The 16,170-nt window shown below is 44.5% G+C and overlaps 1 protein-coding gene across 1 annotated transcript in view; it reads left to right on the top strand.

Annotated features, from left to right (window-relative positions):
• Window positions 1-16,170, top strand: part of znf536 (zinc finger protein 536) — a 188,549-nt gene that overhangs the window by 140,391 nt on the left and 31,988 nt on the right. The window contains exon 7 of the mRNA XM_088297073.1: window positions 5,449-7,068. Within this exon, the coding sequence (XP_088153199.1) occupies window positions 5,449-7,068 (1,620 nt within the window). The remainder of the gene's footprint in view (window positions 1-5,448; window positions 7,069-16,170) is intronic.

The raw sequence follows: 16,170 nt of genomic DNA on the forward strand, positions 1-16,170 counted from the left end.
ATTATTCTTTATAATCCTGTTTGAATTTGTTGTGGAGCCAGAAGATATGATTGCAAAGAAAATATTTGCCAAGAGTTCCGCTTCAAGATGTTAAAAATCGTTACCTTACGCCAGGGTTTGGCCAAATGCATGTTTCGCCTTGTTTGTCTTTTTGTGTGGCAAAAACAAAGCGAGAAGCTAAATAAAACGGAGCACATTGAACACGGTGATCAAGAGGAGAAAGGGGAGGATGTGTTTCCAAGATCGGCAATGTTTTCCAGGGCAAACAACCTCGCCGCCGCCGTCGGCTTTCATCTCGGAACGCGCGACAAAAAAGTTCTCCCGTCCTATTTTTAACTCCCGAGCATCGATTTCCTGCTGGCTGGCGATGCGTCATGTGTCAGGCGGCTGGGGCGGGGGAGCCTGTGCTGTTTGCGCTGATATCAATTAAAAGTGGATTAACGGCTACATAATGACCTTTAGCTGTAAATTGTGTGTAATGTTGCAAGGCAGGATACAGTAGAGTCCCCAGATGTCACGGCAGCCCCCCCTTGACGTATGACGGAGCAGATGTCCTCGCAGCGACACATGCTCCTTCAAGACGCAATTTGCAAATGGTGGAACCGAAGACTTAACCCTGAAGAGATCCTTTCATTATCCAAATGACAAATAGTATCATCTTCCCCAAAACGGAGGTAAAAACACTGGACTGTCGTTTCCACTTGAAGCAAATCCAAATTCCGTCTAAGTCAACTCAACCCAACTTTATTTACAGAACACTTTAAAAAACAACCATCGTTGCATACATGCAAAGTGCAGGACATGAAGTAAACAACAGCTAAAGATTCGACAATTAAAACAATTCATCAATTGCAATGCAAAATCAATCAACGAGATTGTCAAACTAAACAAAATAAAGACAAATGCACATAATAGCAAAGGCCATAGATGGGCTAACAAACATCATTAATGTGGCAGTGGAAAACATATTGGAACACAAACGGTGCAGTGACACTTGCAAACAGACTCCAACAATGCCCACTAGCATATTTTTTTCAATTACTACATCATCTGAGTGACTTTTTCGTAGATGAGTGAAACGCTTCATTTGACGCATGACTGTATGAAACTGCAGTCTTGCACACCAGAATGGCCCGCAATGAATTAACTCTCTTCACATTCTACAGAGTAAATACAATTTTATAATCGTTCTAATTTCATTTTCAAGAAACACAATACAAATGTTTTCTTTTCTTTTCTTTTCTGTGGGGGTCTAAAACCTCACTGGTGGTCCAGTTTGGAATGTCATAAAATATCGCAATACCGCAACAATATGACTGTAAAGTCAAAAACCCTTGCAGAAAAGAGGAAAAACGTGTGACATTTTGTTACCTGCTTCAAATGGGAGAAAAGTAGCTCCATCTAGGAGACAAATTGATACGTTAACAGAGGCTTGCAATGACTCCAAAAATTAATTGTTCAAAATTGAAGCTAAATCTTTCCCCAGGAATTCACAGTTTAACGCCAGTCGCTACACTCTCATTCGCTGGCACCCACATCACTCACCAGGCCTGGCCCCGCCTTTTAAAGCCACACACATTTAAAGTTTCAGATACTACACTGTAGAATGTGAAAATGGCAACGCGGCGTAATCTCAGTCATCGCAAGTGCATATTTAGTGTCGGAGTTGTTTAATAATGCAAAATCTGTTTTTATCTGATTACCCGAATAATTGATGGAATAATCGCAAGAGTAATGCAACACGCCCAGCCCTAGAATACATTTCAGTATTTTAAGATAAATGTGTGATTAAAATTGCTATCGTAAATGGGACGTTTTTGACTCTTCTTTTTTTTGTTGGTCTGCCATTTTAAGCTTGATGGCAATTCTGTTGTTTTTATTAATATCCTCTGGCAAATTGGACCCATATTCATTCAACAACGTCAAATGGCTCGGAAATAAAAATGGCTTAGTCGAGGGTTAAAGTGTTCATCTTAACAGACAGCTGGAGGACGCTCGGCGGCCCCATAAACATAACGAATGTTTTCCTCTCCAATCGGCGTATTTAGACGCCGCTACGCCGGCATTCGTCTTGATTTGCCCTCGCGCACATTAACGAGCTCTTAAGAGGAGGAGGAGGAGGAGGGAGAAGAAGGGGGAGAAAAAAAATCACATCAGTCTAATTTGCGTCTAATTTGGCCGCCGGAATATCATTTTGTCCAGTTAGAGGAATCGCGGATGGTAATTTGCATGGGGGACGTTTCCTTATTCAATCAGCAGCGAGCCTGCACCAGTGGCAGCACTTATTGGGTTAAAAGCTCATCTCTGCTGCTTGACTTTAAATACACTGGGCTGGCTGAGCTTGACGGCGTCAAAAGAAAATGGATCAAATCAGCGTCTCGCTATCTGTAGTCGGAGGCGCGCTCCATTTCCCTTTGTGCACGCTCCTATTCTCCGCCGGCCTGTATCAATATTATATTGAGTCGCTGTTTGTGGCCCTTTATGCCACGGCTCGGCAGTAGGTCTGCAGATTGCGCAGTCTTTTTCTGGAATGGTGCCCTCTAAATAATGATAAACGACTTGAGCAGTATGCCATTTGCTAATTATATCCATGATTTACTACACAGCCCGACTTAAATCATTCAAAGCAGCCTGGCGTAACAATGCCTCCCCCCCCCCATCCTTTCTCCTCCCAGCCGTGCGCAAGCGTTTCCATGTGTCGACTCTAAACATTATATGATTGTATGTTTAGAAATGTGCACTTCACTCGCTTTTATTCCCCATCAATCCTACGCGCGCGCACACAAATCCCACTTTTGGAACTTTTTTTCTTTAAAAGAAGGAGGGGAGCTTTGCATTTTCCCCCCCTCTGTGTTCATTGTTTAATGAAGCTAAATCTGGCGGAGACTCCAAGCCTCTTATAATTGCTTGCAGGATGTGTATCGCTGCGGTGGAACATCCACTCCTGGCAAGCCGCGCGCTCGTCTTCCAGCATTAACAACAAGAGCGTGCAACATGAATATGCATGTGCAGCATAAATAAATATACGGCATCACAATGGATTCACCCCTCGTTTACCGGCTTTGATCCGCAAACGATGGCGAAGGTCCGAGAGAAGCGGGCCCGGAGAGCGTGCTGTACGAGACTGTCACTTGGAAATGTTTGAAAGTGGTTTCAGGCGCAAATTTTTGGAATCTCTCAAACTTTGACATCATGCTTTGCACAGTTTGGATGACGCAGTTAAAAAATAAAAAAGGGGAATTCAGCATCGGCCAGCTTTTGAGTATGCCGGCATCTCGGGCTGCACAATTAATCGAATTTTAATCGTGTCCACGACTTTGGCTGCCACAATTTAATGAATGTTATTGTCTACAATTATTTACAATTAAAATGCAGGCTCTGCTGCAACTTTCTCAACAAGTAGTCGACCAACCACCAGGGGGCGACCACGTGCTTAAGGCTTCGTTAAGCACCCAAAACAAATGATTGCACGCACTACACCAGGAGCCTGAAATCACTCGGTTGACCGATGAGAAAAGAAACTACAGCAAAAATTGGTGATGAGAAGCATCATTGTAAGAAGGTTGTGCCTCGAAAGGGTCAACATCTGTAATGTGGATTTCATGATTGTGCTCTGTAATAGTAATAATTTATACCCTTCATTTAGCCCTTTGTAAATTTTAAGTCCTTGGGTATTGTTTTTTAACATTTATTCTTTTTCAAGTTTCATTTTGCCCTGAAAATGGCTTCCATATTGTTTGTTGAAAAGTAGTGCAATAAAGATGCAGCTGTTTTCCCTGACTTGATGAATAACTGATTGGTGATCGTGACTACAATAGTAATTAAAATAGTTGGGCATCAACGTTGTAGAAAATTTGTTAAAATTTGAGCTCTGCAACGGCCACTTAAATTTTTGTCCCTGTAGACGTGCACTAAAATTGTCAATCGATGAATGTGGTTTCACAGATTGAATTAAAACACATTCAGATAACATATTCCAGTGGATACAACTGTTTTTGTTTTTTTGTTTTTTTGTCAATGATGATATTGTAAATAATCATAAAAAATTTACACCATGTTCAACTCGATGTTTTTTTTGCAAGCTCACATGCTAGCTAAGTGACAAACTCTTAACTTTGTCTGTTTTGCCTTAAGATTTAGATTTTTCTTTTTTCATAATCTAACTTTGTTTGCGATACATTTTGTTGGTAACCGTGCCCTCCCCCCAAAAAAAAAACACCCCATTGACAATCTGAAATTGAATCACAATTAATCACCCCACGTTTCTCGTTCTTTGATCCGCAAAGAAACGGGTCCGATGCGAGAGATGTGTGCCCGAGCAGTGTAGCGTGGCCGTCACTTGGAAATATAGCCGTTTGCAGTGTGCCGAAAGTACCATATGGCCACGTGTTATTTTTTATGACGCCAACATGAGTGATGGCTGGCTCGGCGAGGCCGGATCGACCCAAATTCAGAAGCCTTCGCCGCCTTCAGCGCCTTCCCCCCCGACAGCGAGCAGTAAGACACATGAAATGGAGCGGCGCTGACAAGGCAGTGGGTGGTTAGATGTTTATCTTTATGACTCTCGCTCTTGTCGACACTCGTATTAAACTCGCCCTCATCAGCTCTTCCGCCTCGCTTTTGTTTTTAGAGCAGCCTTTCTCAAATGGGAGTAAAGCATGCCTACAAAAAAAAAAAAAAATGTCAGTTAAGATGAAACAGAGTGAAAAGTTAACATTCTGATAATTATGACCAAAATAATCCAGGTTATCGATATAGGATTGCCTTTTTTCTCAACTAAATGCAATACAAAAAGAAAAGCTTTTTCATGGTGAATCTTAACACAACTGCATTAGTTTGTTTATGTCAAACAGGAAAATTTAGTATTTTTACGAGAAGAAAGTCACATTGAAGAAACAAGACCTGTTAAGTTTGGCAACGCAAGCTCACCGGGCCACAACCCTTTGTGTTGAAAACCAAAGTGGCTCTTCCCATATTCTGACCCTGACGCATGCGCTGACGACACCAGAGAGCTAATTATCGGAATGCATGAAGCCGGAACGGCTATGTGAATGCACATTTCAATAAACCACATTTTGTTGCTATTTTCTATGTTCAATGATAATGCTGTTAGTTTTCCGTCATCAAATTTGAGTTTCAAGGACCAAGAAAGGAGAAAACAGCCAACAACATATCAGTAAGAACATGTGTTAATGGGATTTTTTTGGGATGAAAAAATATTCCCAAGGGGTTACATGATTGAAAAAAGGTTTGCAAACCACTGTTGAAACGTCCTCTTTTGTTATCCTCGTTAATGAAATGCATTTCATTTGGCGCTCTGACCTCCTTTTCCTCCTCCGGGGAGGTGACATGACCCTCGGGTCGCCGTTCCCGCTCCAGCAAATAGCTTTTGGATATCCAGCCGCTAATAATCAGGTTAATGATTCGCTCTTGCGCTCTTTCCCTCAGGAGAGAAGCCCTACCGCTGCCCTCATTGCGACTACGCCGGCACCCAGTCCGCCAGTCTCAAGTACCACCTGGAGCGCCACCACCGAGAGCGCCAGAACGGCTCAGCCGCCCCTGGACATGCCCCGTCGTCGGAGCACAAGGACGACCATGGGAAGGCGACTGGCGGCGGCCTCTTTGCCCGCCCCGATGTTCTGCGCAATGTCTTCAAAGGCCTGCCCCCAAACTTGGACTTCAGGGCGGGGCCCTTGCTGCCACATCAGTGGGCATCAGCCAGCGTCATGGCGGCAAGCGAACGTGGTGATCGTCATTTTGATGCCATCGCCGAGAACATGAAGGCCAACGATGGCCCCGCTTCCGTGGTTTCTGCAGATGGTCCCGCCAGCTTCTCTGATCTGAGCCGGGCCTACCAAAGCATGATGGGAAATGGAGTTCACTTCCAAGGCTCTCTACAGGCCTTCATGGACAACTTTGTCCTCAGTTCCATGAAGAAAGATATGAAGGATAACCAGAGTCCAGTCCAGATCCAAGCCCCCCAGTCCTACCATGATAACGGTGAGCCCAGAGCCAAGCGTGCCACCCTGGCAGATCAGGACAGAGATGATAAACTTGACGCCAAGCAGAATCCAGCACCCGGAAAACCTGGCTCCCAGTTTGAGCCATTGGATCTGTCGGTGTCCGTCCGGCCCGAGTCTGGATCCGGTTCGCTCCCTGGCTCCTCAATCACCATCCATGACAACGTGGCATGGCACGGCTGCCTCTTCTGCTCCTTCTCCACCGCATCACTGGAGCTCATGGCCCTTCACCTCCAGGCCAACCATCTGGGTCAGGCCCAAGGGCAGAGGGCTGATACGGGCAAGGAAGCACATGGAGAAGCTTCTCCCACCACCCATCAGTCCACCAACATCAAGAGTTTGCTCTCAGACAAAGACGGGGATGGAGAGAGGAACCAGGTGGGCTGGAACAACCACAATGACCTGCCCTACAACCCCTTCCAGAGCGACTTCTACAGGCGCTTTGGTGGCTTGTACGATGGCTCTCCCCGGGGGCCGGCACTGGGTCTCCAAGGCTACATGGCTGCCACTGAGCAGTGCCTGGAACTTCCTGGCAAGGCCTTCAGAGGAGCATCTTCAGCTGGGGATGATCAAGTTGGTGAGAGGAGCTCCTGTGGAGACCCTGATGAGGAGCAGGTTGGGTCTGATGACGAGGTTGTCAAATCAGGGGTGCACGTCACTGAAGACACCTCGTCAGCCACGCCCAAGCAAAGGCAACACCATTCCGACGAGGAGCAGGAGGAGAGGGAAGAAGCTGAAGAGGATGAGGAGCAGGATGAGGACATGGACCGAGAAGAAGAAGGAAGTCCGGCTCAGAACCACCATAAGCACCTGCAAGACGGTTTGGTCGCCTCGTCCTCTGCCTTGACGCCGCCGCTTTTCCCGCCAAACCAGAAGCAAGTCATGTCCCTGGAGAAGACTTGGCAGCAAGGCATGAACCTCCTGCCCCCACCTGAAGCCCCACCGGGACTTCTGAAGACTGAACAGCAGATGAACATGATGTCCGTTCTCCGAGCCTACGGAGGCGACAACCGACCGGCCTTCAACATGAAGAGGCCCGACGCACCCGGTGAGTCTTGAATCTCTTCTCACACCCGTCAGAAAACACAAAGGCTCCCATCTCGATTTTGACTCTTGTACGATTTTGGATTTGTCTATTTGCATTACAGTCAAATTGGCATTTTGGGGAATTGGACGGATTCTGAGATGAGGGCATTCAATGTCATTTTTTTTTTTTTTTGGGTTGTTTCGTTTTTTGTCTTAACACGACAGAATTATGCCACATGGGTGCAAAAAGTTGGAATTGAAGCATGTAACATAAATTCAGGCCAAGAAACCACAACAAAAGACTCCCAAAGACATATTTCTCACATTTTTTTACAGGGCAAAAACTTAGACACTTACCCGGCGTATCAATCAGGTTACAGTTATTTCAAGAAATCCTGTCCAAATTGTGCCAATTTAGGAACAACATAAAAAAAAATCAAAAAATATTTTTCACTTGCATGTTCCTGCCCAAAAAGAGACACACACGTAAAATGGAGCCAGTAATTCCACAGCAAAACCAGACACCTATTAAGGCTCATGATGGCTCTAGCTTTCGTAGTAGCTTTTTAACTTGTGTGGGCCAGTAATCTGAGTGTTCAGGCTCTCATCAACGAGATGGATCCAACCTCTGCAATTACTGCACACACATGTGCAGTTTACCAGGTTTGAATCACATTTGGTACTGTGCTCCTGGTTTTGGTTTCACTGCTCTAGATTTACCCCCCCGCCCCCATTGTCTTTGCTTTTTAATGTCCGCATTACATTATTTGTACATTTGTCGTTGCTGTAGAGTTCTGTATACAACATTGATCCGTGTATTCCGATGACGTCAGGCTCGCATTGACAGGGTAGATCCAATCTGTTTATGGTGCAGTCACGTTGGCAGATGTTCGATACATATCGCATTTGGATGAGTTGTCTGATTCCAATCTCAAGATATCCAATTTCTTGCCTTGTTTTTTGTGTTTGGACTGCCCGTGTCTAAATTGTGCCAAATGGAAGATTAAAAGTCTGAATTGAAGCATGTCGTTTAAACCTAGTCGAGAAGTCAATTGAAGATGCTCAAACACCCAATGAAAGTCCCGAGATAATGTATGCATTATTTTTTTTCCATGACAGCGCGACACTATTTCTAGTTTGTGTTGATGTATATAAAACTTGATCAGCGTATTTCAAAGACGTCAAGCAAGGTAGACATACTTTGCCATTTTAGGCCGTAGAGGTTTCTCCAAATATCCGATTTACATCACAATTGGATCAACTCTCTAATTCCGATCCCAGGACACCCGATTTCCTGATTCCTTATGTTGTTTTGTCTATTTCCACTGCCCTGATGACCTTTTCCAAATTATGGGAGTAAAAAGTCTGCCGTGAAGCATGTTGTATAAATCCAGTCAAAGAAGCACAAAGACAGAGTCCTAAAAACTCATGTCTGAAAGGTAAATTCAGTTTCCAGGCGGCAAAAGACACTCCGACGCCCACCGAAGGTCCCGGGAATGTCTCTGAAGTGATTTGAGTCTTATTTCAAGCAAGTTGAGGAGTAATCAGCGGGGCAACCAACAACAGATTAATCTTTATTACACGTTGATATTACAGGGAGCAGCGCCTCCCTCGCACGCCGCCGCCGCCAAGAGGGAATAACCCGGCGCAAGTCCGAGCAGGACCTGAAGCTCCTCCACATGTCTCCTAACTATCTTAGTGTTCATAAAGCCGCCTCCCAGAAGAAGCCCATTACTTTATAAGACTGGTCGATGTATGACCCTGTGAAAAATGAACTGCCAGCTTTCATGATTGTGCTCGGGTTACAGCCGCTCCCCGAGACCCGGCGAGGAAATCGTTTTTCTCTTTGTCTCTTTTTACACTTTTTACTGGGCTGTCGTGCACTTTAGAGCCGCCACCTTAAAGTGTCTCCGGGAAGAAGGAAAAACATTGCAAACTTGTGTTGCCGCGTTAAACGGGTGGCAGGAAACACTTGAAGATGCTCTTTAGGGTGTCTACTTACAAACTGCTAGTTCTTGCCTCTGTGCCCACCAAGACTCCGTTTTCTGCCATGTTCATGCAAATGTAGTGAAACCTCCAAAGGTTTTAGTCTGATTTTATCATTTGTAACTTCAAATATTTGACAAAACTATACTCTTTATGTCAAACCATGGCATTTGCCCATCCTATAATACGGGCAGCGCTGATGATCAATGTTTGATGATCAATACAAGGATTGGCTTTTCTGTGCTCAGAAACATTTATGGAGTTCCAAACTCATGAGCTCCAAGTGAGACATATGGGACTTTATCTCGATTGCGGTAACAGATGGAATAAGTGAATATCACCACGTGGATTTCATGTGGAAAATATACACTGTTAATCCAAAATTCATCGACAACACCACTACGCAATTGTGATATGTCTAATTTCATATGCACATGTTCGAATATCAAGTTGTTGACACTGCAAAAACTGCAAAAAAAAACATGTATTGTATCGCTCTAGGAATCAACCAACGGCCCTCCCTGAGATGACTTTACAACAAATATTAATGGTAATTAGCATCATGTGACCTTTTCGGTAACAGCAGATGGTCTGTCGTCAAGGATCTCACTCTAATAATGTAAACATGTACACATTCTTGCGGTTTCCATACAGTGAACATGTTGTATGTTCCAGCTCATCAAGCCTCTCCTTTTTATGCCACGATGAGCGTGTAGGCAGAATTAGGAATGTGTGACCTTTTGTTGATAAGCTTGCACAACAAAGGCCTTTGTGGCGTCATTTCTTACTTGTACATCCTCCCATCAAGATATGACACCCTTTATTAATAATTGTTAATGCTTACAAGACATGACGCACATTGGTATGATTCAAAATGTGTCCATGGAACTCTTCTTTTGCTGTTCCTAATGCTTAAATAAGCTCTCGAAAGGATCCTGGATGGGTTTGGGGTGGAAGAATCTTACCTTGAGCCAGAGGTGATGGTCGAAGTGCTTAAATGTTGTTACGTTTATTGTTGCGGTTGGTGAATAGCAAGACTTTGACCTTTTGCTTTGTGCTATTCTGTGTAAAACGGCTTTGAAATTGATCCGGAAATTTCCAGCTCCGTCGTAACTGAGGTCAGATGGCATCTGTGTGAAAGGGAAATAAATAAAATAATAGCGTAAAGTCGGAAAAGGTGTGTGTTGGGAAAATTAGCAAATATTTCTGACTGTAGAATCCGAGGCATAACAAAGGTGGTATAGTGTCAGTGTCAAAAGGAATCTCAGAAAAACAAAACGGGGGTCTAAAATCAACATGAAATTTCCCTTTCTTCCATGGTAGTAACAGAGACCGCGGGTGGCATCTTGGCATTGACCTAGAAAGAAAAATTAAGATTCCAACATAGTTCATAGATGGCATCTTTATAAAGGGGACTAGCGGAAATCGTATTATGTGATTGCACGATGCCATGTCAGCTGTATGAATGCGCACAGTCGGTGGAATATCACTGTATTTTGTGTAAAAGGCACCTGCTGATAATTGTTCAGTCGGTAAGTGTTAGCATATTTGTTTTGCACGCAAATAGGCTGTCAATCAGTCAAGTCACATGACTCTCTACGCGGGTGGTTGGCATGTCTTTCTAAGAGCGTGAAAGTGCCCGTTTTTAAATGCATTCACGCCACTGCTGCGCTAAACCACAGCGCACCTGCCTAAGTGGCCCAGGAATTCCATTTATCAATAAAAGTGATTAACGGCCAGCCCCGAGGTCTCCGACGCGCTTCTAGCTCGCCAGACTGTGGCGTGACATGCCGCGCGCAATCGATAGCCGTTATCAAACCCAACGCGCGACAGCCCTCACGCGCCAAGCTGCGTGACTTAAAAGCACATCAACACGCCACACCTTCAACACCCATGACTGGACGTGAAATCTAAAGTTAAATGGAAGTTGAACTCACTATCGCTACGATACACCGCGGATACAATTTGGATACACTATGAATGGCTCCAATTCCAATTCAATTGCGTTCGCTCCATTTGTGACGCGAATACGATTCCCACCATTTACGCTGTGACACAATCTAACGCTCACCAATTTTGAGGTGATATTTTTCAGTCTAGTTGTGACACGATTGACTTCAATTCTAAGGGGGTGGCCTCCAGTAGGGTTCATCGCATGACCAGCGATCAGCTAAAAGTGCGAAAGAAAAAAAAGAATCATCTCCCTCTAAAATCCAGCAAAGGTGACAAGTGCTTTGCAAAAACTTGTTGAACATCGGAAGAACTCCCAGACTGAAACAATCAATCTTGGCATGCGCGATCAGTCAACTTGTGTGCACGCAGTTTGAGTCCAATCACGCACCTCACCTCATTTTTTATCACCGTTGTCGTCTTTGCACCTTAAGCGTGCACACCTGTGCTCCTTTATCCGCACCTACGCACACACACGCACTGACATGCACACACGCGCACACTTCAAACTTGTGATAAAGCAAAACCTGGTAATTGCCAATAATATCGTCCTCATCAGGAGGTTAATTACCATGAATGTGCTTGCCGTCTCTGCAAAGACACTCGCACACGTTCATACACGTACACAATTCTCTAGCACTTTGAAATGGGCGGGGTTTGGAGACCCCCCCGTGTTTACTAATGAGCTTGACAGAGTTCTCACATGCACACTGCTTATTGTTTTTGACACATTATAGTACATCTGAAAGTTCATCGCCATGGTCTAGATTTGGATGGCCCAGAAAATTTAGATCAGTGGGTCTCAGTGGAGCACACTGAAGGACATTTGTGCTCTCCCAGAAAGTAGTCCGTCAGTGACTTCACGAAAAACTGCATATTATTTGAGGTCCAAGAGTGAGGAAAAACCCCCACCAGTTTTTATTTAGTTAGTCTTTAGTCCACTGATCAAAAAGCTCTCGTTGAAGGACCAACGATCCAGGTGGACTATCGTGGTCATTTGCATTAAATGCGGGTTCGCACTGCATTTCCTCACTTCACTTTACTTCTTCTGAAAACTCTACAGCGTTACAAGTGCACGTAGAGTACGCGTATGATTATACACCCGAGTGCCTTTGTTACCAGAACCTTTGTTCCCTTTGTCAGCTCCGATGCCGCCGAGCTTCAGTCACTCCTCACTTGTCTTGTGATGACACGCTCACAAAGAGCAGCCAGCCGTCGCTCAGCTCACAAGTTTGACTTAAAGGGTAGTTGTCGTCGACTGGCTCGGCGCTCCACGTCTTAAATCGAAGTGAAAGGGTAGTTGATGTTTCTTACCTACGAGTTAAAGGCTAATGGGCGTCTTTTAGCTCGGAGTTAAAAGGGGTGGTTGATGTTAAAGGGTACCTGCTCGGTAGTCTGCATCTTAAGTCGACGTGAACGGGGTCGTTGATGTTTCTAAGGTTTAAGTTAAAGACTAATAGGTGTCTCTTACCTCTGACTTTGAGTGTTGAAGTTAAACAGTAGGCAATGACTCTTAGTTCAAATTTAAAGAGATGTGCAAGAGTAGTCGTCTTCTACTGGCTCGGTATTTGGCTTCCTAAATTGTAATTATCGTGTAATTGATGTCTTACTTAGGTATTTGGTGTTTTAATATAAAGGTAAAGGGTAGAAAGAGTTGTGTATACCTCTTAGATCAGTATTTGGTATCTTAAATTAATGTTAATGGATGATTGGGGTCTCAGCTTGGTCTGAGGTTTTTTTGACATTGAAAGATAGTAGCTTAGTGTTCATCCTAAGTTTGATTCCAAGTATATGTGGCATCTCTTAGATCGTCTGTCTTTTTTGAGGATTTTTCATTGCCACGCTGGTATTTGGTAGCGCTGAACTCAAATTAAATGTTTTCTAAAGGCTTAAGGGTAGTTTAATGGTTAGTTTCCGTGTCGTAGTTCCAAGTTCAGAAGAAACAGGTTTGTTTTAGCTTCGAGATTTGTTACATTTCTAGGGTAGTGTCCTGGTTCAAAGTTAATTGATTGTTATTGTCTCTTTGGTATTTGGAGTCCTAACTTCAAGTTAAAGGCTCATTGGTGTGTCATAGCTCAGAGTTAAATCAAAGTTGGCATCTCTTAGCTCAGAGTTAAAGGTCTGCAGAAGTGAAAGGGTAATTGGCATGCCACAGTGTGGGGTTAAAGGCTTGGTAAAAGTTCAAGCTTGAAGCTGTCTGATTTGTCTGAATTAAAAGGTGATTTTGTTTTATTTCACGTCCAAACCTGAAGTGAAAGGGTAGTCGGTATCTCCACGCTTGGAGTTTAAAGGGTAATGTGTGTCTCTGAGTCAAAGGGTAATTGGTGTTAAAAGGTAGCTGTAGTCTTAGCTCCGAGTTAAAAGTGCACTTGGCACCTCTCGACTGACTGGTTTAGTGGAATTGTTGTTTCGGGGCTAGGAGTTGAAGGCTAATGGGCTCTGGTTGAAGGGTAGTTGCAGTTAAAGGCTCCTTTTGGTCTCAGCTTGGTATATGTAGTTTGAGGGTCAAAAAATATCATTCTGTTCCTCCTTCCCTACAAAGGAGCAAAAGAAAGTTCAAGAGAGATTGATAAGAGTCAGAAGAGGACTGAGTTTATTATAGGAAAACAAGTATTAGTCTTAAGTCAAGCGTTCACGTTTGTTGCTGTTCAAATGGACTTGACCCGAACGCTTGGCCTCACATGCTTGTCAAGATGAAAGTGGTCACTAGCCACAACAGAGAGAATGTCAAAGTCGCGTCCGCCGCCAGAGCACACCGCCGCCTTAAACGGTTTACTCGCTGCAAATTGAATTGCGGGCTGGCAAAGGGTCTCGTAAACAGCTCAACCTGATTACAACTTTCACCGGAGTTTGACCGGCATCCGTGTGGAGAACTGAGCGGCGCAGATCCGGAGCGCCAGTCGGATCTGCGGATCGTCTGTTCCCATTGGGAACTTCCCACACTTGGCTTCTGTGCTTCTTTTTTGCCGGGCAGGTTGGGAGAAAAGGGAGGGAGGTTGGGAGTGTGATTAAGCCATCCGAAGGCTGCGACGTGATCCGCCGCCTGGCCTGACATCAGCATAAAGCCGTGCAGTCACACTGGAGATTCCCTCCGCCGATTATTTGCCATTCCGGCGTACCTGTTGCTGGCTGTCATCTCACAGCCGCAAAGGCCCATTTTCAAAAGCTCTGCGGTGACACCGACCACATGGAGTTACCTGGAAAGCCCGGATCCAGTTACGCAGGCGAGGACAGCAAAGTTCCGTGACAATTATTCTATTCATTATTCCACAAGGGGGGACGGGAAGAGATAGCGTGGGAGCTTCCCGGGAGCTGAAGATCAGATTGTGTGTGCGCATCTTTTATGTATACGTTTCCACGCACACACAACGCTGCGTACGGCATCGGATGCTGCCAAACATGAAGAAATGGTTCATAAATTGGCCTTCCAACCCGATATATCTGACATGATCTCTGCTTGCCGTCTCGTTAGTTTGCTGTTTGTTTCGTTTCTTCGCCGACTCCTGGAGACTTTGTTCACTTTGACGCCATCCTCTTAAGGATGCCGCCTTCCCCGTCCCCAGGCGCCCCCGAGATGTGAGGAGGAAGGCGCCCCCGAGGAGTTGTACTCATAAAGCCGGCTCAGCTCGCGGGGAGCGACGCTCGCGAGGCAGCCGCCAAGCGTCGGGCGTAATAACGACACTTACGCGTAATGAGACGCCGACGACGCCACTTCAAGGAAAAAAGCGCCGATATATAAAAAACTACACAGAGCACAGCAGAGGGAACAGGAGGTGGGGGGGGGGTGAAAACGAAGAAACTATGTCAACTTTTATTTCCCGTGTTATTCCACATCAATGGTGGCATGCGGCGACGTCGATATAAACAGAAAAACATACACAGGTATACACACAAGCGCCTTTGAAGCGCTCTGTGGCAATTAAGGACAAATAAGTCGACTTCGCCGAGCGTGATCCCGACCACTTGCTCAATCGGCACGTTTGAATTCAACATCAGACGCTGGCGAGGTGCAAATAAATAAGTCAAATAAACAAAGTTGCAGAGAAGCGCAGAAGGTTTGGAAAGTGGGGTGGGAGGGAGAAGGATTGTGGAAACCAGCAGGGAATAAAGTAAGAATAGGGAGCATACACACAAAGACGTTAATAATATCATTAGCACTGACAAAAAATGTAAACGCCAGTGTGCCGCAAATCCCAGCGACAGAATCCAAACAACTGCATTGTTTTGGCGCTTCCCTTTCTCTTAAGATAGCCGTACTGTGCCAATTACATCCCATTCCGATTTCTTTCTTTTTGTTTTTTTCACTCCGATTTCAATGTCAATGAACTTTTGTTCACCTGTGCCACAAGTTACCAAAGCAGGATATTCCCACGACTGAAGTGTGCGTTCCGACAGCTCTTGCGTTTTCACGCACAGATCGTGAAATGTGTGATGCTTGAATTTAATTTCACACGATATTTACAAGGTCATTTTCTACTAGACAAAAAGAATAGAGTATTCAAGAACAAAGTGTTCAATGTGCAGGGATGAAATGGCACTATTTTAACTTTGAGTAGATTGTAGTTTTGAGTATTTCCTTTTTGATAATAGAACAAATACTAAGTTTTGAAATCAATGAATAATTGTTATTATTCATCAGGATTTTAATAGCAATATTTTTCCATAATCGCCCAGCCCTGCACGCTAGCACCGCCTATGGGGCAAAAGTAAAACAGCAACGACAGCAATGTACACTCAAATGAACGCTGAAAGGTTACGTTTGCTTTTCACGCGATTAACTCTTACAGGTTAAATTGGAATTTAAGACTAATATTAAAATGGATTGTCATATGTGCAGTTTAATTGGGGACGTTTTTAATGGGGATTAGTGAGGTTACCTGAACCGAGCGCGTGCGTCAGGAAGGGCACGATGGAAAAACTCATCTTTGAAAATGACATCATGGATGCGCTAAAACAATGGCTGCTTTTGACTTCATTTTTTTTAAGCCTGCAGCCTCGTTAAACAGCAGGCAGGCCCCGGCAATCCACTTTAATCAGATTAATAATCACATATAACCTCGTTTTCAGTGAGCACCAGACGACCTCCACGCACAAAAGCTCGCATTGTGATGCTTTACATCATTAGCAAAAATTAATGTGGCTGTCGTTAGAAAGCGCACAAAAGGCCAGCAGATTGCCGGTCATTACG

This window comes from Idiotropiscis lumnitzeri, chromosome 5 (genome assembly GCF_059441095.1).
Source record: "Idiotropiscis lumnitzeri isolate Australia: NSW breed Sydney's pygmy pipehorse chromosome 5, RoL_Ilum_1.0, whole genome shotgun sequence".
In the NCBI taxonomy this organism is placed as follows: domain Eukaryota; kingdom Metazoa; phylum Chordata; class Actinopteri; order Syngnathiformes; family Syngnathidae; genus Idiotropiscis; species Idiotropiscis lumnitzeri.